Source organism: Pipistrellus hanaki (assembly GCF_964339955.1).
Source record: "Pipistrellus hanaki genome assembly, chromosome: 1".
In the NCBI taxonomy this organism is placed as follows: domain Eukaryota; kingdom Metazoa; phylum Chordata; class Mammalia; order Chiroptera; family Vespertilionidae; genus Pipistrellus; species Pipistrellus hanaki.
Window position 1 is genome coordinate 67,999,552 of NC_140503.1, and position 26,510 is coordinate 68,026,061.

Sequence of the window (26,510 nt, forward strand, 5' to 3'; positions counted from 1 at the left end):
TGAGCCCTCGCCCCGCCCGGTTCAATTTCTTGAGCTCCGTGTCCTTTCTGCGGTTTAATTTAGGCTCCACGGGAGAAGTGTATGTGATTTAAAACTAAATCAGTTTGTAGGTTTAAAGCACATTTTTAAATCTTTCTTCCAGGCTGGTAATTGAAGAGATTTAGTACCTAATGCACCAGAACTGACTCTTGCCCATTACCAGGAAGAAAGAGAGAAAAAGGACAATGTTGGCAAATTAAATGAATTCAGCCATGTGATTTTAGGCACCTTTCCATGGCCACTGCAAACATCTTGTTTGGATTAAAAAGACAAGAAAGAGCAATAATTGCATCAATGGCAAATTAAGATTATGGAAACCTCCCAAGAGTTGGTCTTAAGGCAAATTTTCATTCCCATGGTTTTATTAGGATTCCTCTTGTTGTTCTGTATCTTAAATAAGTCACTTAGCTGTTAACTGATATGCTTATGATTTCATCTAGAGAGATTCCTTTCCATATATACCAGGATACAAATGCTGAATTTAAAGTCTTAATGCATTTGGCAATCAAAGTGTTTGAAATAGGCTGCTCCACATCTTTAAATAATTATTCAAAACTAATAAGGTTTGTTCCCTCAACCCCACCTCCCTTCTCTGACTTTACATTGTGAAATTAACCAGCACGCTAGTAAATTTTCTCTGTGGCAGGCTAATTAATTTTATTAAACCAACCAGTGATATTTAGAATGCCTTAAAATTCTGCTCGTCAACCATTATTCTATTCATTGGCATTACACCATGGTTTTCAGAGAAGGTAGGGATCAAGGTAAAGGGCAGGTTGCTTTCAAATTGCTTTGCTTCTTCTGTAATTTAGAATCATATGAATCCCTTTATACAATTTTAACAAAGTTAATTAACTCAGCTAAGATCATGTAACTTCACAGGACACCGAGAAATGTACTTAAAATTCCTTCACAGGCCGCCTTTCTCTAACTTAGGAGTTAGTCAGCAAGCTATTCCCAGATACATGGGCTAGTGAGAAAAGAAGAGGTTAGCACGCTAGAGACAAAGTCAGTCATCTCAGATTCTACCAAGACAAAGAAAAATTACCCTTCTGAAAAGGCCAATCTGAAACCACAAAGGAAAATGTAGTTTGAGAAAGAATTTACCCTCCCAGCACTGTTCTTTGTACATGGAGATAATATGAATTCACTAATTTGTTGGATAGACTAGGTACTTTTAATAAGTTGCTTTAAAAAAACAGAAACTGGCCTGGAACAATGTTTTGTTTTATAAATGTCAATTCCAACATTCTCCTACAAAAATCAGCCAACAGTAATGCAATGAGAAAAGGTGAAATTCTAAATAATGTATCAGAAATATTCACTTTTAATCATACATCTTAGTTACTATATATGAACTAAATAAGCGTAGTTATAATTAAGAACTTTTATGAATGAGAAAGAGAATATCTGCGGGTTTCTTTTCTTGGAGAGTAAATATTTGGTTTTAAAAGTTAATCAGGCCCTAGCTGGTTTGGCTCAGTGATTAGAGCATTGCCCACAGACTGAGAGGTCACAGGTTCAATTCTGGTCAAGGGCATGTACCTTGGTTGCAGGCTCAATCCCCAGCAGGTTGTGCAGGAGGCAGCTGATCAACGATTCTCATCATTGATGTTTCTCTCTCTTCTCCCTTCCTCTCTGAAATCAATAAAAATGTTTGTTTGTTTTTAAAGTGAATAGTATGGGTCCCAGATACACAATTCGATAGTTTATAGTCAGCCAGTGCCTCTCCAGTGGGCCTGGTGGCAGAAGGAACACATCTAGCAAGCACGGGGCAGAAGTACAATCATGGGCTCTGGAGACATTTGGTTGCTCACTCACCCATCCCTTGAGTAAACATTTGTTGAATGTGTACTAAGTTCTAAAAACTGTTCTAAAATGCTGTGATTATATATATCAAAAGTGTATAAGATATTCAAAACACTTGACCTCTCGACATTTATACTCTAGCTTAGTGGAAGGAAAAAAAAAACAAGTAAATTGTTTCAGATATTGATACATTATGAAGAAAGTAAAATAGAGAAACGAGTGACATTAGATAGAATGATTGATGAAGGCTTCTATGAGGAGGTCACATTTTAGCTATGCACTGAAGGGGTCAGTTCTTCAAATGTCTGGGAGAAGAGCATTTCAGGGAGAGGTAACTGCAAAAGGAAATTTCTTTTTCTGGTGAAGAAACAAGAACAGGGTACAGAAAAAGACCAAGATGATTATTATGAAGGGATCAAGACATCCTCACTATGTGATCCTGGGCAGGTTAAACTGTCAACCTCAAACATACAAAACATATACCCATAAAACATAATACCTATAAACAAGTAATACCACTTACTGAAAATATTAAGGGAGGTAATGTGTATGCTTGGCATTGCACAGAGAGCATATAAACTCAAAGTGGTATCTATGAACTATGACTATTATGATTTTAAATATACACATTGTTCATGTGTTTTAATGTTTGTTAATGCCTTATTTGCTCTAACATCTGGAAAGAATTAGAGAAAGAAGACTACAACTACTGAGTAGTTTGCTATACACAAATTTCCCAGAATTCTTGAGTGTTTAAGGTAGGAGGTTCAACTTTAAAGAAGCATTATTAATAGAAAAGGCATATGCACAGATAACACTACAAAAATAATGTATCAAATATGTCTTAAGGTTATTATAAGAAGGCTTCAGGTCCATTCAGAATGTTAACCTAATTTTATCTTTAGTTTCCATCTTTCTCACTAATATACCCTTCATCATACCACCAAAGCTATTTTTTGAAAACATGAGTCTCAAAATTTTACTTTGATGTTTAAAATACCTTGGATGTCTTTCCTTTATCTATTGGGTGAAACCCAAGCTTTTTGGCCTGATTTTTAAGCCCACCCACTTCCTGCCCCCCAGCTACACTTCCAGTCTCATTTCCTACCACTTCCATTTCTCCCATATACACTGTGCTCCAGCCAGATTGGACAGCTCCCCATTTCTGAACATGCCACACTTTCTGCCTTTCCCACCCTCATCATCCAAGGCCCTGGTGCAAGATTTTCTGCCCTGGAAGAATCCCCTCAATCTTGGGATCCTTAATCCTCACTCTTTGCCTCTTCCATGGTATAGTACTCTATTCTTATTTTAAGAACCTGTAGTATGGTATATTGCATAACAGTTTCCTCTCCCATTGAATGGTATGCCCTTGTAGTCAGGGATCATTCTATGCATCTTGATAAACCCTGCTCCCAGCAGAATACCTGGGTTGTAATAGGAATAAAGTAAACATTTGTGGATAGGAAAGATGGTACAGGAATCCCAAAGACTGATGAGTCCTTCTGCTAAATGTCAAAGTTTCTTTTCTTTTCTTTGTTATTAGATATTTTAAAAGCTTGATTTGAAAAAGTATGGGAGAGGGAGAGATAGAATCACCAATGAGTGAAGGAAACATCAAGTGGCTGCCTTCTGCATACTCCCTCATGGGGATTGAGCCCGCAACCCCAGGCAAGTGCCCTACCAGAAATTGAACCGGTGACCTCAGTGCATGGGCCCATGCTCAACCAACTGAAACAGGCATCAAAGTTTCCTGATAAAGAGAGCATGGGGTCTTGAAAAAGAAAACATAGTACATTAGAAAGGAATAATATGTTGACAGATAAAATAATATGGAAATGTATCTGAATTAAAGTGGTTTGCCCACCCCCATTTATCCATGTTAAAAAAAAAAAAATCAAGCCGAGACCGGTTTGGCTCAATGGATAGAGCGTCGGCTTGGGGACTGAAGGACCCGGGTTCGATTCCGGTCAAGGGCATGTACCTTGGTTGCGGGCATATCCCCAGTAGGGGGTGTGCAAGAGGCAGCTGATCGATGACTCTCTCTCATCGATGTTTCTAGCTTTCTATCTCTCTCCCTTCCTCTCTGTACAAAATCAATAAAATATATTTAAAAAAAAAAATCAAGGTTTAGCCCTGTCCAGCGTTGCTCAGTGGTTAGAGTGTCAGCCCATGCACATACCTGGGTTACAGGTTCTGTACCCAGCCCCAGCTGGGGTGTGTGAGGGAGGCAACCAATCGATTGTCTCTATCACATTGATATCTCTCTCTCTCTCTCTCTCTCTCTCTCTCTCTCTCTCTCTCCCTCCCTCCTACTCTCTCTAAAAATTAATAATAATAATAAAAAAATCCTTCATGAGAATTAACTAAACAAAACAAAATAAAATCAAGGTTTAGTTAATACAGTTGCATAATTATGCCCTTAGTATAGGTGCATTGCTTGCAAATATTCCATACCAAAACATAACTAAGTATAACAAGTGAATTTTCTCATATTTTAAGAAAAATATTTTCCACTTCATTCTTGACCTTCAAAAACTTTTAAAATAGCAGTATCATCTTAGGGAAAAGGTTACCAGTAAATATTCAATTGTTATATGGCTTCAGGAAGACACCTGAAACACCCATTTATTAATCACCATTAATTAAGCTAAATTCATCCCAAGCCATGGCCAGTGAGCATCGACTGGAAGGATGTGGGACATTCCCAATGGAAAAAGCAGATGCAGACAGGCTAATGGAACTTGCAGGCAATGGCAGGTAGTTCAATGTTGGCTTGAAGAAAGCATCAATTAATTGGACTAAGGAGGTAAATTCCAACCTAGTCTGGAGAAAGAGATTGTGAGATTATTAATGCCACGATGAGGAGTCTGCAGTGCACCTGATATATTGCAAGGAAGCACTGAGCAGTTACAAGTGGGGGAATAAATTGGATAGAGTTATAATACACTAGAGGCCCACTGAACAAAATTAGTGCATGGGTAGGGTCCCTAGGCCTGGCCAGCGATCAGGGCCCATTGGATCCTTCCTTTCCCTGGTTGCTGGCTGCCGGCCAGGGCCTTTCTTCATTCTGCGCTGCCCCCAGGTGGTCACTGCCCATCATAACGAGTGGTCAGACTCCTGGCTGGTTGAATTCCTGAGGGACAATTTGCACATTAGCATTTTATTACATAGGATAGGACACATCAAAACTTGGAACCATTAGTTTCAAACCCCTTCCAGTGGCCAAAGGGAACAAAAACTTGAGTACTATGGACAGAAAGAACAGGAACAGAGGAGAAACACAAAGAGAGCATACAGAGTTGTATCACTAGCTAGCTCTGGACTGAGGAAACGAGTATAAACTACTCAGAGGCTTTGTGCCTAGACATGAGGGAAGAGCTTTGGGTTACCCACAGAAGTAGGCAAAGGAACTTAAGAGCTGGACATCCTAAGTGATCTTCTCACCTCTACCCCCACCCCCAGGTCATAGGGAAGGAATGGGAGAGAGGAAATGAGTGGTGAAGGAAGAAGTAGATGATAGAGCAATTTAGGGCCAGCACCAAGTACTCCACTGAAGCTTCTCATCTTCCATGTAAGGATCTTAAAAGTAAATGTAAAATAAAATCCACAAGTGGAAGGAGCACTATGAAGAGATCTTTGGGTTGAGCACATGAGCTTAAGGATATTAAATTATCTCTATTATTTCTATCCTACACAATGGCCAGGGGAGGAGGTTAGGTTATTGGCCAAATGTCTAAAAAGTGAAAAACAAAACACAACAAAAAAGCTTAAGACTCAGTTCTTCTAGGAGAACTGTCTTGCATGTACTCAATTGTGCCTCCTATTTACCAAAACAGTTTAAATTCCTACATACGGACAGAATCAATACTTGATAATTCTATTCCCTAAAATTCTGGGGCAGCGTATTAGAGAATTAACTCTTAAAGATACTTACCATCACACTGATAAGCATTACACAAACCCATTTAATAAGTTAACTGATTATTATGATATCAAAATAAATCAATCATTAAACTAATTTTGTAGTTACCTAGGATTGGATAGTGCCATCCATTTTCTACTTTAAAATCATACTCTGTTTCTCTTGCTCTGTCTGCCTCTCCCTCACACACAGACTCACACACTCATGCACCCATACACACCTTTTATCTTGTAAGTTGAATAAGCAAACCCCAGCTTACACAATTCTACAGCACACCTCAAAGCCCTGATACAGTAATTCCAAGTAATCCTAGCTTTTGTTCCCTGTGTACAGGGCTCATTATACCAACACGCCTGCAGATGGTGTCAGAAAGGTGAAGTGTCAAATCCACAAAGGGGAGACCCCAACAACTCATTGCTACTGCAATATCAATCATTGCTGGTGGGTTTTACTTTTATCTCTCTCTCTCCTTAGTTATTCCGACTCACACTGTCAGTTCAGCTAGAATATTTCACCTACACCTCACAATATGCCGAAAGGAAGTAGACACACGCTGTGAAAAGCTGGTAATTTTATTGGGTTCCTTTACCTTTAAAAATCTGTTACTTGGTCAAGTCTGGTTTCTGGGCTCCTTTTTTGCAGGGAAATTGAGGCAAACATTTTTATGTGGTCCTCTGGTGCCTGCTCTGTACTCCAAGAATTATATACACAAGGATCATTAGAGTCGTGTTTCGCCCATTAAGATATAATAACCGTCAGCAAGGACAAAAAGCAGATCAGTATCACAAATTCAAACTAACAGGCGCACATAAAAACTATGCGCCTGCTCAGGGCACAAGCACAGGGTCAGGGTCTCACACAAGAGGTAAATCCCCCCTCCCGTTTGCAGACAGCTTTGCACAGACCAGGGTAAGCAGAAAGAATACGCAGGAATTCTCAGCCCTGTAACCACTTTTAACCCTGAACACTGTTCTATCCCCGCGTATACCTCGTCCAAATAAACAAAGGATGGCTGCTCGCTGTTTGAAGGGCTTCTAATTAGTAAAAAAACAAACAAAAAACAAGCAGTTACTCACAGGAGCTGATTTTAAAAACTATGTTTGTTTGTTTTTTATTGATTTCAAAGTAGATGGGAAAGGGAGAAAGAGGTAGAAACCTCTTTCAATGATGAGAGAGACTTATTGATCGACTGCCTCCTGCAGCCCTACACTGGCAATGGAGCCTGAAACCCAGGCATGTGCCCTGACCAGGTATTGAACTATGACCTCCTGGTTCATAGGTTGATGCTCAACCACTGAACCACACCGGCTGGGCAAGAGCTGATCTTTTTGATTGAAGGAGCTGAAGTGGGCAAGAAACAGGGGAGATGGAGGGAGGAAGGCACATGGCCTAGTCAAGGGGAATCTTGTCATCCAAGGTGTAGAAGACAAGACCGGGTCGGTTTACCAGCTTTGGTAATGTTGGCTTTAAACATAAGCTCTGGGTAGCCTGCTTTATTCTTCTTTGCATTTCCTAAAGTAGTTGACCAGGCTACCTTACACAAAAGGGGATTTTAATAATCATTTGCAATTGCAGTAGCTTTGTTCTCAGCCCAGGAAACCAAAGATTAATAAGATTATTTGACTGTATGAACAGAAATTATTTTGTTAATATTGTTAACTTCCAAATAGCCAATATACCTAATACTTAGCTGTTTTTGCCCAAATAACTAATATTTTTGGGACTTGATAAATACTCAGTTTGTAAGGAAAAGGAACCAGAATGTGGAAAGGAAACTAAGAGGCCATGGGTTTTTAAAACTCTCAGGCAACCTGTCCCTGAAAACTACCACAGACTAATCCCTGTGACCTCTACCAAGGAAAAGGCAAGGGTGTGGGAGCGTGGAAGGAGGCGGTGGAGAGTCTGAGATGAGGAAAGGCAAAGCAGAAACATCTCCCAAAGTCTCACTCCCAACAACAGCCCATCACTGAGAAGAAAGACCAAGTTCATGACAAAACTGGGCAAAAGTTAAAAGAAGGGAGGAGCATGGAGGTGAGCCCCCACTGAAGGACTCTATAACCACGCCTCTTCACAATGTCAAAGCTCTCTCATAACCTTTCCTCAGAGTGTCTCACTTTTTCCCCACTGGCCGCTACGCTGCACCTCCCATCGGCACCACGCACGCCTGTGCAGAGAGATGCGCATGAAGCCTAGCTCTGCACAGATAACCAGATGAGTGCTGAGGACACCCACTATGAAGCAGCTCAAAGGGATCTCTGTCCACTCCACCAGAAGGTGGGGACAGTAGGCAAACCTTACTGGGGGGATTAATGCTTAATAAATTATCAGCCAGCATTCATCGGGAGCTTCCTATGTGCCAGGTATTGCTCTGTTTTATATTTAATCGTATAAAACAGATGCTAGTGTGGTCCCTAGTTTTACAGATGACGATGCCAAGGCACGAAATCACACAGCTTGGTTTCCAAAGTGCGGTTCCACAAACACATTTGCTAAACTAGAGTATACTTCAACCCTTCAAAAGTGTTAGCCAATAAATGGTCACTCCACCTAAAACCTTCACCACTTGAAAAACCACCACACAGACAACTCAGTTAACCAGCTACCCACAATGTCTACACAGAGGCCTTGGAAAACAGCATCGCTGGGCTTTGCATTACCTAGCAGTCTCCCAGAGGGGCCACATATGGCCCTGACACAGGAACTTCACTTACACATGCTTCACAACCATAACTTCCTTACTCAGTTGTCACTAATACTTAATTCAATTTGAATATGCTGTCTCAATATGTGGAATAAGATGATCAAAATTCAATCTGTTTAGCTATTTGCAGTTATTCAAAATAATCAGGATTGCAATTTTGCTATGAAGTCATAGAAAAAAAATAAAAACAAAAACAAAAAACCCTAAAGAGGAGAAATCTGGAACTTGAAAAGTCATTATCTTAAAATAAAACAAAATATAAATGTAAAGATAAAACATAATAGGAAGACTTATTTTCTCGAAAATATATTAATAACTGCAACTTGACACTGCATGCTAGGACTAAGAAGGGAAGCAGAAGCACCAAGAATGAAGAAACACAAAAGTTGCCTTCAGACACACAAAGAACAAGAATTACCCAGGGACTATAGGTCACAATCTTCTCTACCCTGCGGAATGCCTGCTGGTGCTACCGTAGTCCATGTAGACCTTACTTGGGGCTTTGATGGAGACAGGAGGCAAGTGTAAAGGGCACAGTGAGCAGGAGCTGGCCGGAAGGTGGAAGAAACAACCCCAAAAGGGACACTGATTGAATCTCTTCCAAAACCTCAAAATCACTCAATGTTATACAGTAAAAACCCCAATTCTTGCCCAAGTCCAGACATGTACTATATTTCTGGAAATGCCCAAGGTGCCATTTTATAGGTGCAATTAAAATTGTCCATGGTTCAAACCTCAAAGAAGGGCTACGGCATAGAAGTCACACCACTTCCCCTCCTTCCTCTCTCTTCTCTGTAGGGCAGTGGAATGAGAAACAGTTTGGGTTAAGCTGCTTCTGTTCTTCCATTAGTTCTGGTTCTTTCAAGCCAAAATTACATTCCAGGCAGATTGGATGGTCTCAGCCAGTGCCTGAAGGTAAAGTACAAAGAACAGCCACCCTCTGCTCTCTGGATGCAGCCCCGAGTGAAGGAATGTACAGTGGTTCAAAAAGAGGTGGGCGGACCCCGGCTCCTCAGGTGTTTGACTCAGTGGGAGGATGAGAAAAGTGGGAGAGAGAAGGGCAGCATTAGAACTACTGTTTATATTTATCTAAAGATTTTTTTAAATGGAGCTCTGCCGACATATAATAAGTTGACTGACCCTGGCAGCTTCATTCAGTATGTCTGCAGGTCATGATTGCACGTCACCTTGGGTGGGCAAAGGCCTTCATACGTGCATCCTCCTCACGTGTTCTTTTACTTTCAACATATTGTGATGGGGGAGGGAGGCAATTAAACAAAGGTTTCTGATTCTAAAATCTGGTTTTAACTAAATTTGACAAAACAAACAAGTTGCCTTCAAAAGGTTCCTGGAGAGAAACCCCAGATTGAAGATAATCCATCAACAATAAGAAAATGACAGAGCAGACACTTTGATTGTTAGTACAAGTTTCTTCATCAGCCATGGAATGAATTAAAAGCAAGGACACTCGAATCAGATTTGCCAAGACTCTGACCTCCGTAAGTCATAACAGAATTTATCAAGGGACTGTTTGAAATCTGGGTTTAAGTCCACTATTGTTAAGAAGGAGCCTCCCCCTATTTATAGATTGAGCCTTGAGATATTAGCTAATGAGAATCCAAAGCCATCAAAATTAGCAAGATACTTAAATTATTATTAATCTCATTTTAATTAATTAATATTTTTGCATATGTTTCAAAGTGTCAATATTAGTTCTGACACACATTTACATGATATACACATTTTAGAAAACATACCCTGAGGAGCAGGCTCTAAAACTTTGTTATGGAGATGAGTACACAGTACAAATTTAGGAGACCAACTGCCTTTGAGAATAGGGTGTTTTAGGCTAGAACCTCAATGTTCCTCAGGAAAATCCTAGACATGCACGGTGAATTTGAGATTCCTGGTTAAATTAATTCTGGTTAGCCCTGGCCGGTGGCTCAAGAGGTTGGAGTGTTATCCTGTCCACAAAACGGCTGCACGTTCCATCCTTGGTTGGGGCACATATGAGAGGCAACAAATAAATAAATCAATAAAAACAGCATGGGGTGAGGATTAAAACATTAATTATGTTTTAGACAGCTAGCCTAAACCTTGACAGATACTTCTAGAAATTATTAGGCAAAAGTGAGCAAAGTCCAGTGGGCATTCTCAGATCTGAGATTCAGACTCTGGGAATATAACTAACTGGCATCCTCTTACATTTTAATTTAAAATTTACATTTGAAATAGAAAAATAATCTTTGATGCTGCTGCACTCCCAAATTGAGATTCTGGGCTAGTAGAAACTAAACTGAAAAATGTTTTATTTTGATGTTAGATTAAATGTTATAAATATAAATCCTGAGTGTACGGGAAATTTCCAAATGAGTGCCAGGAGGTTTCTGGCACCCAGTCTGTTGCAATGCATACGGAGGTTTATATCAAGAATAGTCAACAGCAATTTTCCATCCCCCTGGGAGAATAAGAGGAAATCACTAACGTGGAATGAAAACACTAATTTGCAATCATGCAGGCAGTAACTGTGCCCAAGGATGCCAAAATGCTTTTAAATGCAAGTCATCCAGTTTAGTGGATGGATGAAGTAAATCACTTATTTAGAGCCTCTCCTGGACCACATACAAGCGCTGTGGGCATTACGGTCAGTCTCCTGAAACCACTCTTCCTCCATGACTAAGACCCTGCCTTCACCATGCATGGCTTTAAACTGCAGGCAGTACTGGATTTGGCTTTCTCCCACAAGATGCCAATTCCATCTTGGGTAGAGAGAAACAGATAGAGGCCGTTACCTTTCTGGGGATGTTGTATTTCTAACCTAGCTCTATCTCCTTAGCATTAGGCCAGAATGTTCAGATGCTCTTTGAATACTTCAGCTTAAATATATCCAGTAATTTCAGATTCAAATAATCCAAAACAAGGAACCCTCGTGCATTGCTGGTGGGAATGTAGACTCGTGCAACCACTGTGGAGAACAGTATGGAGCTTCCTCAAAAAACTGAAAATGGAACTCCCATTTGACCCAGTAATCCCACTCCTAGGAATATATCCCAAGAAACTAGAAACACCAATCAGAAAGGATATATGCACCCCTATGTTCATAGCAGCACAATTTACAATAGCCAGAATTTGGAAACAGCCTAAGTGTCCATCAGCAGATGATTGGATCCAAAAACTATGGTACATTTACACAATGGAATATTATGCAGCCATAAAAAAGAAAAAATTCTCATCGTTTGCAGCAACCTGGATGGAATTGGAGAACATCATGCTGAGTGAAACAAGCCAGTCAATGAAAGAGAGACACCACATGACCTCACTTATTTATGGATGATAAAGAACATTATAAACTGAAGAACCAAAAGATAGATATAGAGACAGTAAAGCAACAAGCAGACTGTCAAATTACAGCGGGGAGGCTGGGGAGATCTGGGGGAGATAAGAGATCAACTGAAGGACTTGTATACATGCATATAAGTACAACCATTGGACACAAAACTCTGGGGAGGGAGGGTATATACGGGAGAGGGGGGCATTGGTATATGTACAAAAATAATAACTTAATAAAAAAAATATATTAAAAAAAAGAATCCAAAACAGAATTGACCTTTCTGCTTCTACCCAGGCTTTTTCTCCTCTAGTTCCAGTTTATGTTTTCAACATCATTATACACATGCTTGTTAAAGTCAGAAACCCATGGTACATATAAGATTTCTTCAACAATGCTTGCACCTGATATGAGAATTAGCAATTCTCTCTCCAAATATCCCTATATATAGTGTCTCCTCCTCTAAATTTCTACAGACACAATCTTAGTTCTGGCTTTTATCGTTTATCTCAAAAATCCCAATCCCAATCCTGGCCGGTGTGCTCAGTGGTTAGAGTGTGAGCCCCTGCGCTGAAGGGCCTCAGGTTTAATTCCCAGTCAAGTGCACATTCCTGGGTTGCAGGCTCAATCCCTGGCCCTTGTCAGAGAGTGCATACAGGAAGCAATAAATAAATATGTCTCTCTCACACCGATGATTCTCTCTCTCTCCTCCTCCCTTTCACCCTCTCTAAAAACCAATGGCAAAAAAAAAAAAAAAAAAAAAAAAAAAAAAAAAAAAATCATCAGGTGAGGATTAACAAAAAATAAAAAATAAATCCCAAACCCTTTCTATCAGATTTATCCACTTTCAGACCTTTTTTTTTTCTGTGTGTGTGTGTGTGTGTGTGTGTGTGTTCATTCAACAGACACTTGATAATCACCCAGGTGCCAGGCACAGTACAAGGTGCCAGGGACACCAGTGAGCAAGCTCCCTCTTAGAGAGTATGTTCTGGAGAGGAACATAAATGAGAACATAAGTAGATGAACAAAAAATGATTAAGTGCTGTGTAGACTAGGAGAGAATTAACTCAGGGTGACTTAAATTAGGGAGGAGAGGTCTGGAAAAGTATTTGAACCAAAGCGAATGGGCAGTGCTGTTCATTTGAAATGTGCTGAGCCTTCAAAGACTCAGAGGAAGGAATGGATATGCCCTTTTAAGGAGTGAGAGGACCACTGTGGTGAGAGGGCAGTGAGAGGGAAGCAAGCACAGTCAGCTGCAGTAGCTGATGAGCTCTGTGGCCAGTCTTCCCCAGCCTGAAAGGTATTTCTGCACTCAAAGTCAGATCACAGCACTGCCCATCTTCAATGCTGTCTCCCTGTTACTGATGGGATAATGTCCAAGCTCTGTGTGATGAGACTCAGAGCCCTTCCTGTGCTGGACGCTATGCCTTTCTAACCCTGTGCCCTGAAACAGTCACACGTGATCTATACACTCAAGCAGGGCCTCCTTTACACAAGCCTCCTTTCCATTGGAAAGGCTCCTTCTGTGTGTGATGACCATCGTTTCACCCTCTAAGACTCATCTAAAGTTTTACAGGAGGAGACAAGACATTGCTTTGTTATTTCACGGGCAACTCTTGTAATCTTGGGCTGCTTTTTACATTTCTCACCATCCTGTGAACTCTTGAGAATCTTAGAGTCTGGATCTTATATTGTGGTCATCATGGTACCTGATACAGAGCTGGCTTCAAAACATGTTTACTGAGAGAAAGAAGGAGGGAGGAAGGAAAGAAGGAAAAGAGGGAGGGAGGGAGGGGAGAAAAGAAGTTTTGTCCAAATGCACTAATGGAATACATGACATTCAGATTCCATATAAGGTTCAATTTATTTATTAAATCAAATTAAAATTTAAAAAAAACATTTATTGAATGACTTTTACATATGATACATTAGCCCAATTAGTTGTGCCAGTAAACAATTCTTAATTAGCCGAGAAATTCTTAGCAAAAAAATGGAACATGACATAATGGAAGAGACACTGGGACTCTACTTGCAGCTTTAAGAAGTTGAGGTATAGAGCCCCAAATTGCACTTCTTGATTACACACTACAGCCAGCATCTAGTGGACATTGGAGAAATGTCCACCCTACAAACAAGGATAATAAGGTTTCTTTTTAAGACTTGAATCAGTAAAAATTCGATCACCCATCTGTGGGAGGTAATTGTGGACTGAAATACCCCACACTGTCATCTAGGTGACCAACCTGCAATCTCAGCAAAAGGGAAGAAGGCATAAACAATATATCATGCCCAGAGGAGACAACTGACATGGAGGTGATGATGATGAACAGATACGATAAATATTTTCATCTCGACAAGGAAAAGTTCTCTAAGTGAACACACTGGCTGTACGGCTTATACCTTAAGCACCTTATAAGTTTGAAAAGTGAGAGTTAGTGCATTTGTGCAGTGGAAAGATGAACACATGACCAGGAGGCTGAAGAACAATGTCTGAACTATGGTCATTTTACCACAGTTGTCGTGCTGTGCGACCTTGCCTGGCTGCCAGGGGGCCTGCCCCAATCAGATCTCACTGCAGCCACACACCCCGCATGAAAACAAATGTTTTAGGCCAACGTCAGTACAGAAAGTCCTTTCATCGGGATGACAACACAAGGCCAAGTGCATTCCATTCACGACCAGACATGGACTCAGAATGAAATGTAACTGACATAGCCCAGCTCCTAAGTGACCTTCAGATGCCAGTGTCAGTCAAATGACTCTAAAGAAAAATTAAGCTCAGGTTATAGTGCCGAATTCATCTGGAGTGCATTACTAAATGAAGACATGAAATGGAGCTTAGGAGCCAATTCTGTGGTGAATTTCAGAGGTGCCTGGAGCAGGAGGAAAGTAAAATGGCGCCTGCACGTCCCAGGAGCCTGCAGTGCTACAAATGATGTTTCTCATGCTCAAATGTTAGTTCACTGATGCTTCTCATAAGCAAGTTCTTGTCCAGAGTAGAATATTGGAAAGGTCTCTTACATGACTCACAATGGGCATTTGATAACACAAGGCTTATGGTCCTGAGTTGGTGACTGGGCTGCCACATGCTGGAGTGAATCTTATCCACATGGCAACCTGCTGTCCTATAGCAGGACATGCTGAGAAAGAACTGAATACAGCCTAAGAAGCTGTCACCAGTGGGAAAGCTCATGTCCATAGTGCTATGCACCCTGGTGGTGAGACCACACATGCTTGGCTTCCCCAGGCTTCTGAAGAGCGATGTTGTTTAGGACAAGACTCTGCCACTGAACCTGGAAAGACTGTTTTCTACCTTCAATGACCACATCAAAAATGTTAGGATCCTGGACATAAGACTATACACTTTCCTGTTGATAGTTTTCTGTTTTGTTTTATTTCTGCATTTTTCCTTTGTCCTAGCATCATTATTTCTTGGTTTGAATTTACCCAAAACTCAGTTCTTCTAGAAGACCTATTGCCTAAAGTTACTAAAGAATTCCTTTCTAATTCTGATGGCGGACATTTTTCTAGTCATCCTCTGCCTCTAATTCAAATCAATTACTCCAACATCTTTGGATGTTTAATATTCGTATTTATTTAGTTCTACTCTTAAGCTTAAATACTAAAAATAGACAGCTTATTTGTGTGTGTGTGTGTGTGTGTGTGTGTGTGTGTGTGTCTGTGTGTGTATTTCAAATATATTTTATTGATTTTTTACAGACAGGAAGGAAGAGGGATAGAGAGAAACATGGATAAGAGAGAAACATCGACCAGCTGCCTCCTGCACACCCCCTACCGGGGATGCGCCCACAACCAAGGTACATGCCCTTAACCAGAATCGAACCTGGGACCTTTCAGATGCTCTATCCACTGAGCCAAACTGATTTAGGCATGAATATATTTTTAATGATTTTAGATAGGAAGGAAGAGGGAGAGATAGAAACATCAGTGATGAGAGAATCATTGATTAATTGCCTCCTGCATGCCCACTACTGGGGACTGAGCCTGCAACCCAGGCATGTGCCCCAACTGGGAACTGAACCCTGAGCTCCTGGTTCATAGGTTGATGCTCAACCACTGAGCCACACCAGCTGGACCTAGACAGCTTATTTGAATACTCTGAAAACTTTTTAGTTTTATGTGGAATTTTTAATGTTTGCAATAAAGCAAAATGTTAAGACCTTAACAAAGCTCCTTTGAAATGAAGAGTAGTGCGTGAAAGAATAAGCATTTTTTAGTTCAAGACCTATGGGAGTCTTCTTCTGGCTACCAAAGCAAATTAACTTTGGGGCAACTTGAACTGAAACCTGGGTAGTGTGGTTTGAGAGTGTCTCCACTGTTACACTCATGCTAAATTCTATTGAAAATGTCTACAAGAGACTGTATTATTACTCAGGAAATATTTTCAGTGACATGTTAAAATAACGATTTATAGCCCTGGTTGGTGTAAAGTGGTTAGTGCCAGCCTGCACACCAAAGGGTCTCAGGTTTGATTCCCTGTTAAGGGGATGTACCTGGGTTGCAGGTTCAATGACTGGCCCTGATTGGGCACCTGCAAGAAGCAACCAAGTCTCTCTTTCACTAACATATTTCTCTCTCTCTCTCTCTCTCTCTCTCTCTCTCTCTCTCTCTCTCTCTCTCTCTCTCCTTTTTCTTTCTCTCTCCTTTCCTCCTTTCCACTCTCTACAAAGCATTGGAAAAATATCCTTGAGTGAGGATTAACAAAACAAAATTTATATTTAATAGATTACTAAGAAAGGGGAGTATTATTTTAATGCAAGAGGAATATTTCAAAAGGCAAAATCACTTTGGGTCAACTTTTTTACTAAGAAAAATATTTACTAAGAAAAAATTAAAAATTTCCTCTTTAAATGTCTCAATTCAAACTGAGTCAAAGATAACCAAATTGAAATAGTGTCATTTAAAAAAAAGAAGTGATTAACAAACAATAACAGAACAAGTAGATAAATCAATGAGTTTCAAGGTCTTTGAGAATATTATCTTAAGCAAAATAAGTCAGAAAAACCTAAGAACCATAAGATTGCATTCATATATGGGATATAAAACTGAGACAGACAACAATATGGTGGTTATCATAGGGAAGGGGGAGGGGCATGGTAAAGGATAAAGGGAACCAAATATATGGTGACAGAAGATTATTTGACTTTGGGTGGTGGAAACATAATGAAATATACAGACTGTATATCATAGAAATGCACACTTGAAAACTATATGGCCCTCTTAATTAATGTCACCCCAATACCTTTTATTAAAAAAAGAAAGACAAAAAAAAGTAGAAAAAGTGTTTCTCCAGAATAGTGTCCCAAGTAATGAAGAAATGATGGAATTTATATATTATTATTTTTAAAACTTCTAATAAAATAATGAATCTAGGTAAAGATCATTAGTGCTCACTAACATCATAAAGAGATGATTAAATGTGATGTACCTCTTGATAGAATATTCAATAGTATCTATAAAGTATTTCCCCACCATTCAGGTTAAGTCCCTAGCAAACTAACAGTTTATAAGAACCACAGGGGACAGAAGAACATAATAAAAACATGGCAATACAATCAGCAAATTTTGTGGAAAACTCCACAGGACAAAAGGACATGGTTTCGTCAAAATATTAATTACAAAGGGCAAAAAAAAAAAAGATGGATGGTAGAAACTTTTAGATCAAAAGAAACCTGAGAAACACATCAAAGGCAATGCATAAAATTTGTTTGGATTTTCAATCAAACTAACTATAAACAAAAGGACGAGTTAGTGAGTATACAGACAATCAGGGAAATTAGAACTACTACATATTTGCTGATCTTGAGAAATCACTGTAAATGTTTTTAAGTACATGATAATGGCACTGGAGTTATGCTTGAAAAATGTCCTTATCTTTTAGTCATGTACTAACATTTTTAATAAATGAATTATGTCTGAGTTTTGCTTCATAAAAATCTAGTTGGTGAAGAAAGAGTGTTTCAGATGAAATAAGAGTAAGCTGATTGTTTTGAAGCTGGACAATGGGCACATGGCATCCTAATTTTGTATATGTTTGAAATCTTTCACAATAAAATGCTGAAAAATATTAAAAATTTTTTGGGAAAATGATAGAGAAGACTTACCCTGCTGGATATCCTTCATTTCTAAATGCAAACTAGATATCAAGATTCCCACAGTTTGAGATCGTTTTCCATCCAATAACTTGATGATCTGGAATTTAAACATAAAATTAACACAAGCTCAAATGACCATGCAATTTTTAGAAAGTATGTAAAAAAAAAAAAAAGATTTTTATATACTCTGATTGTTGAACTAAATGGACACTATAGCCGAAACTGGTTTGGCTCAGTGGATAGAACATCAGCCTGTGGACTGAAAGGTCCCGGTTCGATTCCGATCAAGGGCATGTACCTTGGTTGCGGGCACATCCCCAGTGGGGGAGGGGGGGGGGCGGAGAGGGGGGGGGGAGTGCAGGAGGCAGCTGATTGATGTTTCTAGCTCTCTATCTTTCTTCCTTCCTCTCTGTAAAAATCAATAAAATCTATATTTTTAAAAATAAATGGACACTATAATTACTTTATTTTAATAACCTTTAATTTAAAAGTAACTTATCCACAACTAAAGATATTTTAGAAAATTAAAAAAAACATCATCCCAATCTAATACAAGCACACAAATCTTTATAATATTGGTATATCTAAATATATTCAAATCATGCCACAATATGGATGAACATGAAAATATCATGCTAAAGGAAAGAAACCAGTCACAAAGGCAATATTATATGATTTCCACTTATATGGGTGACAGTCAGTTTGCATATTACTCTTTATTAGATAGGATATATGCATATTAAAACTTTTAATTTTTTGAAGAAACTCCAAATAGCTCACTGCCAATTATTTCAACTTTTATGACTATTCCATAAAGAGGGCCTCATAGTTTTGTTTCCTCTAATCCCAGCGAGCCAAATAAGTTCCTAATAACATATCACACAGTAGTCACCAAGGAGAAAAGGTTATCTTTTTTCCCACGGGACATGGCTACAAAAATCAATATGACATGCACTCAAAACATCACCAATTCTTGTGTTTTGTTTTTTTAAAGCACTTTCTTGGGCAAAATACAAACTAAATAGCTATGACTCCTCTCTCACCAAGGTACATATAAACTTACCAAAATATAGTGAAAACAAGATTAAACAGAAACTAGCACCTGCTTGTATATTAGTACTAGACTAGCTGAATTGTTTGCTGGTTGAACAGTAAGAGATACCATAAATATGTTCCAACAAAGATTGTCTAATTACCTTTCGATTGATTGATCCTGAATCAACTATTGCCAGCCCTTTGTCTTTTCTTTCTTTCTTTAAAAAAAAAAATCTTTATTTTGAAAGTATTAGTCCTGTGTTTTTTTATTTCTCTGCTCAGGATGGCTACTTTAAAAATATATATATATATATATATATATATATATATATATATATATATATATATATATATTTTATTGATTTTTTACAGAGAGGAAGAGAGAGGGATAGAGAGTTAGAAACATCAATGAGAGAGAATCATCGATCAGCTGCCTCTTGCGCACCTCCTACTGGGGATGTGCCCGCAACCAAGGTACATGCCCCTTGACTGGAATTGAACCCGGGACCCTTCAGTCCGCAGGCCTACGCTCTATCCATGAGCCAAACTGGTTTCGGCAGGATGGCTACTTTTATATAACTATCAGAACTAAAAAATAGTAAATACCAAGTTTTCATCAAAATAAAAAGAAAATCTGATTTTTCAATTTAATGTGTTTAATAATTTCAACCTTAACCTTAGAGAAAAATTCTGGGGCATACAGAATTTCAAGAAGTGTAAAATAAATAAAGAATAAACTTGGTATTATTTATTTATTTGTATATAAAAGCAAAAGCAGAGGAGGAAGAGATTAAGTATAATCAAATATCTCCTTTAAAGGTGCAAAATCTGGCTTTTTCTTCGAGAACACAAATTTAAAGTGAAATGCTATTTAAAAGTCCAGTACCAAATTTAAAAAACCCACATATGTTTTAAATAAATATTTAACCACTCTAGACTCTGAGTGTGGGAGATGACTGTCTGTTCAAGTATGCAGAGCTCAGTGATTTTTAAAAAAATTCTGAAAAGAAAAAAAAAAGGCAAATAAAACCATCACTTGAGCTAATTGCAAATTCAAATTCAAAATAAGAAAGGCTTTGGGAATTGACTAGATTTATCCTTAAATGTCCAGGATAGTGACTGATACAACCTTGGCCATGGCATGTACATCAATGTCAAGGAGGAAGATATGAGAATCGAATGTATGACAAGATCACAACTGGGTAGCAAAGATTCCTTCAAATAAACATTCCCCTAGCTATCCAGTTAGAGTTCTGAAAACCAGGGTAATGCAGTCAACCAACAGAGAAGACAAAGTTCAAATGTTAGTTTTTCTATTAGCTAATTAAAAGAAAGCAAGAGAGCAACCTCAAGAGAACTGAGAGAAAGAGAGACTGAGAGATTGAGATCATCTGTCATTAAGAAACCAGCAAATCCATCCCCACCTCATTGCTCAACAGGCTGAACTTTGGAAAGAGTGTCACCAGTCAGTCGTCCTTGCAATTTTGTCTGATGACTTGGCATGGCAGACATTTAGAGAAAGAATGCTACTTTTAGCTGAACCAAAAACCTTAAGAATTTTCTGAAATAGTTGGCATCAATTTACACTCCTACAAATATATAAGAGTGACCATTTTCCTGTTCCCTCACCCACTGTGGGTATTATAAATTTTTAAATTTTGGCCAATATGATAGATAAAAATGTTTTTATCAATAATCTGCATTTTTAATTATTTAATGGTAAGGTTAGGCATTTAGTTCTTGGTCACATGTTCTTGTAAATTGTTTTTGTATAATTTTTGCTGTTTTCCTATTACTAAGTCTCTTAATCTGGTACAGTAAAAAAAAAAAAAATAGGTAAGAACATAGCTCATATGATTTCACTCATACGTAGGATATAAAACTGAAAACAACAAATGAATAAACAAGAAGAATAAACAAGACACAGAAAATATTATAGTGGTTACCAGAGGGGAGGTGGTGAAGGTAATAGGTAAAGGGTATACAATTTTGGGTGGTCACAATGTAATATACAGATAGTGTATCATAGAAAAATACACCTGAAGCCTATAATATTATTAACAATGTCATCCTAAAAAATTAGAAAAGAAGAACATAGCTGAATTCATAAGAAGAAAGAGCTATACACAGAGATTACTGTGGATAAGGGGCATCAGGAAGGAGAGGGAAGAGAACTACCTTGTACTGAACCCCCACTAAATGCTAGGTATTATGCTCACAACTAATCCAAATGAATAGTTGTGAATTGGGGGCAGTGAACACCACAATATTGTAAACTGTATTCCTTTAGTGTATCCCACTCTCCTGCCCTGTGGATTTCTAAAGTAATAACAATACTTCAGCTCAAGTGTCCTGTGAAGTGAGTAGTCACCTTAAAGCAAGGCTCATAGAAATGAAACACTGTTCTGCTAACCCAATACTGCTTTTTGATATGTGATCAAATTTCATAGTCCTTAGCCAGCTATATACCTACTATTGGTCTGGTGCACATATTTGTGCACATTGAGAGGAAATTAATTAGAAGAAATATTTAAATATTGCTATTCACCTTTTTTCTATAATAGAAGTGTCAACCCAATTCATGATCAACAATGACAGATGGAAACACACGCGTGCGATTGGTGCCAGTGAGAGCTTTATATATATATTGAGTACTTGTGAGTCAACTTAGCCTTTTATAGATACAGAACACACTTGCTTAATTAATCTGCCTTCTGACTTAGCTAAACTTTTCCACCCCAGTGAAGCACCCCAACTTCTCTTTCAGGTAATTGCCAGCAACATAGAATTAAATATCAACATGAAGCAGATTATTATTGTAGATAATGCAGAGCAAACAAAGGGTAAAATATCTAACTTCAGCAGTGAGATATTCTGTGCAGTGAGAAAACCTGAAGTAATTTTCAAGGTTTACTATTTCTTATTTCTTTTCAGGTGGGTCAAGTTTCAAAACTTTCTAAATCTTCATTTCTGGCTAAAGAAAAGAAAATAGGATTCCACTGAGACTCTATCTACCTATTCCAGGACTTCTGTGAAGATCAAATTAGATGAGGCATGGGAAAACACTTTACAGGCATTTGGTTAAAGTGTAAAATGTTTCCACCTGGCTATAAAGCAAGTTGTGTTCCTGGGTTGAAGAAACTGCAAGGAGACTAGTCATTGCTAGGGAGAGGAAGCTGGGTGTAGCTACATGAATTACCCGGATGGAGGGAAGTCCTACCTCAAGTCTTTTATATACATATATTATCTGAGGTGTTTACTTTCACACTAGAATAGTTAAAAAGAAAACATTAAAAGTGAAAGAAACAAAGAAAACTGATAGCAGGAATAAAAAAGGGGGGGGGGAAGAACAGATTTAGAACATGACAAAAGTTTTTTAAAAAGATGTCTAATTAGTTGTCAATCAAGAATTATTTCATCATTTAAAAATAATTTTTAGGACCATGGTGAAGTTTCAAATAACCATGTGCAATTTATGTAGAATCTTTTATTAAATGAAAATTCCCTCTTTTTTATTGTACTATATGAATTCTCAGTAAGCCAACTTCAAGACAAAGTGAACTTCAAAAATTTCTCTCTGAAGAGAAAGAGCATATGACAAAAAGATAAACTAATATTGTGTATTTATTCTCCCCAGATTTTCTAATATATTCTGGGCTTGAAAAAAAAATCAAATGCAGCCACCTACACCTTCCATATTCACATTACTGCACAGTATGGACTGGTGATCATAATGATCACCTGAAAAATTTTTAGAAATCTAAGTTGCCTGAGATTGTCTGATATTTAACAGTCTGCCCTTTCTATAGCAAGAAATTTAACTAATACATTAAAAAATAACCACAGCATTTTATTTAAAAACTAGAGGCCCTAGTGCACACAATTTGTGCCTGGGGGTGTGTGTCCCTCAGCCCAGCCTGCATCCTCGCCAATCTGGGACATCCCTCTCACAATCCAAAACTGCTGGCTCCCAACTGCTCGCCTGCCTGCCTTACTGATTGCCCCTGTTTGCCAGCCTGATCACACCCTAACCACTCCCCTGCCAGCCTGATTGATGCCTAACTGCTCCCCTGCCAGTCTGTTTGCCCTAACTGCCCTCCCCTACAGGTCTGGTCACCCCTAAGTGCCCTCCTCTGCAGGCCTGGGTCCTCCCTTTTAAATTTAAATACTATTACAGGTAGCCTGGCTGGCATGGCTCAGTGGTTGAGTATCCACCCAGGAACCAGGAGGTCACTGGTACAATTCCCAGTCAGGGCACATGCCGGGGTTGGGGGCTCGATCCCCAGCGCAGGGCTTGCAGGAGGCAGCCGGTCAATGATTCTCCCTCATCACTGATGTTTCTACCTCTCTCTCCCTCTCCCTTACTCTATGAAATAAGTGAAAATATAATTTTAAAAATAAATTATTACAGAATATTTCATACAAGGCACACAAATTTATAGCCATTTTCTATCACCAAACAAACAAAACACAGTCCTACCTTAATTAACTGTAAACATAACGTAAACTTCTCATGCTATTCCTATACCAAGATTACTCCCATACCCATTTTTCATTCTTCTTTGTCCTCATATACATATTCTTGATTTGTTTAGTCCTCAAAATCATTTCCTAGAATTAAGTAGCTTAAGCACCAAAGCATTTTATTTTTTCTGACTCAAATTCCTCCTGCTTCCATGTCAACGTTTTCTGCTCCCAGAAAGCCAGACAATAGCCAGTCTCACCATCTCCAACACAAAGCTCCTTCATAAACTTCAAGACCATCTTTTTTTTTTTTTTTTTTTTTTTTAACAAGAGATGCTTTATATCAAATCCTTAAAAATTCATGTTTGAGAAACGTTAGTAAGCTCTCAGTTTATCTTGGTCCTATCTGGAGTCAGCTGAACTTGGCAGCACAAGGCCTTCTCCCAGGTATAATTATAGTCTGCAGGAGAATGCAATTTGTGCAGCATTCCACTGGCCTACAAGATGACCTTGTGCAGGGGCAAATTCACAGGTTGCGTTAAACCCTATTAGACATGCCTAGTTTAAGGCCAAGCCTTTCCAGACCTCCGCTGCATGCTAGGATTAGGGCATGTCACACATGCGTACTATTATAACGCAGAAGGATCTCTCAAAATGCCTGCCAGAAGGGGAAAAGCAGGCCCACACCCCACACTGTCTAAACCTGCACCTTGAGCCAGTGTATCCAAATTATTATTATTTCTTACATGTGTGGATTGTTTGAAAAACCTGCCTCTTTGAATGAGAATTAAGACAGAAATGGGAAGAAAGATTTGCTGCACTGGAAAACCACACCCTGACTACTACTCAGCTAGAAAAGTCTTGCCAGACAGACTGAGAAATAATTCCTGCCAGGTCCAGTGGGACTTTCTCATCTACATAAAACCCATATATATCTCCAGCTTGTGCCTGAGTTTGGAAGACATGGCCAGAAGTAAAAATAAAAATACACGGTCTGAACATGCCATGAATGTTGGAAGCTTGCTCAGTGAGTGAGTTTGACATAGCTACAAAATGAAGATAATCATACAAGCCTTCTTCTTCCAGAGAGCCTTCCTAGCTGGAAATAAAGATGGCTTTATACCTCCACCCTCACTGCACACCAAACACTCTCGAACCTATACTAGATCAAGTAGGTATTCTCTTCTTTGACTTAGTCTTCACGGCGACTTTTCTCATTTTCAGTTCCAGGATTTCCATCTCCAACAGAGTCAGTTTTATCATAGAACCTGGAGAATAGGCTCCAGGCCTAAGTAAATACAGCCACACGAATTATCACCAATAAACTTTTCCTAGGCACTGAAAGCAAATAATGGCATGTTGCTTCTTTCCTGTCCAAATCACCCTCCCTCAATGAAGAGCAAACAAATAAAGGATCCACATATGAGCAGATATCTGTTTTTATGACAATGGTATATATATATATATATATATATATATATATATATATATCTCCAAATGTAGAACATTTTCAATATTAAAGAACAAATGAACAAATGAGTACATGGTTTGCCTTTCTCAGGGAGATTGACTGCCACAGTGGAAAATATACAGAGGGTAGACAACATGACTCTCCAAACAAAAAGTCTAAAAAACACCATTTCTATATTTGCCTTCTGACTTGCAATATCTTTTGTTTATGCTTCATATCAACACCATTGAATGCCACTACTTGACAAAATTATAAGCTTTCAGAGGCTGGAATAAAGCAAAATATGCTACTGATGACAAGCCAGCCTGTCTCATTAGCAGTAAGCCTTTGCATTTACAAGTCACCGGATTCCAAAGAGATCAAGGTGCTCTCATCATGACTGTGGCATTTATCTTGAAGACATTCTTGTGGACTTGAAGGCAGGTAGAATCCTGTAGAGACGTAGACAACGATGTGGACACTAGTCCCATCCTAAGGACTACCAGCTCAGATGATCAAGCTGATAACTTACTGGATACCTCTAACTCATACATTCGGATACCTCTAACTCATACATTTAAATCAGTATGGGGTCTGACTTTGGCTGGATTAGAGAGCAGTATTTTCTGGGAATGACGTAGGGTAAATCGAGGGGTGACCTAGGTTTAATTTTACTCTCATTTAATTGTCACCCATTCACATACCACCAAATTAGAAATTCTTATTTTTATATGTAATAAACATCTAATTTGGAAAAAAGAGTGATAATTTCCCAGTGGAAGGAAGTTTCAAGAAGTGATATAAGATGGTGCAAGGCCATGAGGCATGGTAATGAATAGGTGCAGACCTTACATAAAAACAAACAAACAAAAAACATCATGCAGCCAATAGACACAGGCCTTATGTTAAAAAGACAACAACACCAAAACACAAAACACCATGAGAGGATGCAACTGACACAGCCCCACTTCATAGCTGCAGCTATTCTTGTGCCCTCCTTCCATTTCTAGAGCTGCAGTGACTAGAGATGAGACAGATAAGCGACTGCTGCTCCCAGCCAGTCCCAGGAGCTGAGGGCCAGCTGGAGAGTTACAGCAGGACCAGAGCTGGCAGTCATCTCGCTGTCTCTCCTCAGGGAGAGTGAGCGCTTCTTTGGAAACATTCAACTGTTTCTTGGCAGGTGCCCAGGAAAATAAGTGCTGACTCAGCTTCCTTGCTCCCCGGTATTCTCCCCTCTGCCACTCTCTGGCACCACACCCAGAGGAGCTGGATGGCTGGCTCCATGGGGCCACGTTATGAAATGTCACCTGACTTGGTACAAACAAGCCCTCACTGCTGAGGGCCATCGTGGCCGGGAATGCTTCTGGGTAGCAGCCTCCGTCGACGGGCCTGAATAATGTCACTAAAATAAGCTCTCCACACGCAGCCTGATTAGCTGTCCCACTAAATGTTTCGAGGCACACTGAGCTGCACTGTTCTGTCAGGCTGCTAAGTCTGAATCTCTTCCAGGGTCTTATTTTTGGGGACACATAAAACTGCTCATGTGAAGTTTACTTTAAGGATTTAGGCTCTTCACCAAGAAATGTGAAAAGGCAAATTGTCACCCTGTCCTGAGTCTGAGAACATATTTGGCATCCCATTCC

At 39.1% G+C, this 26,510-nt stretch overlaps 1 protein-coding gene across 4 annotated transcripts in view; it reads right to left on the reverse strand.

Annotated features, from left to right (window-relative positions):
- The window catches only part of FMN1 (formin 1), a 368,268-nt gene that overhangs the window by 142,742 nt on the left and 199,016 nt on the right, over window positions 1-26,510 (reverse strand). For all 4 annotated transcript variants that reach the window (XM_084890795.1, XM_084890796.1, XM_084890798.1 and 1 more), the window contains one exon: window positions 17,928-18,015. In XM_084890795.1, coding sequence (XP_084746921.1) covers window positions 17,928-18,015 — 88 coding nt within the window. The remainder of the gene's footprint in view (window positions 1-17,927; window positions 18,016-26,510) is intronic.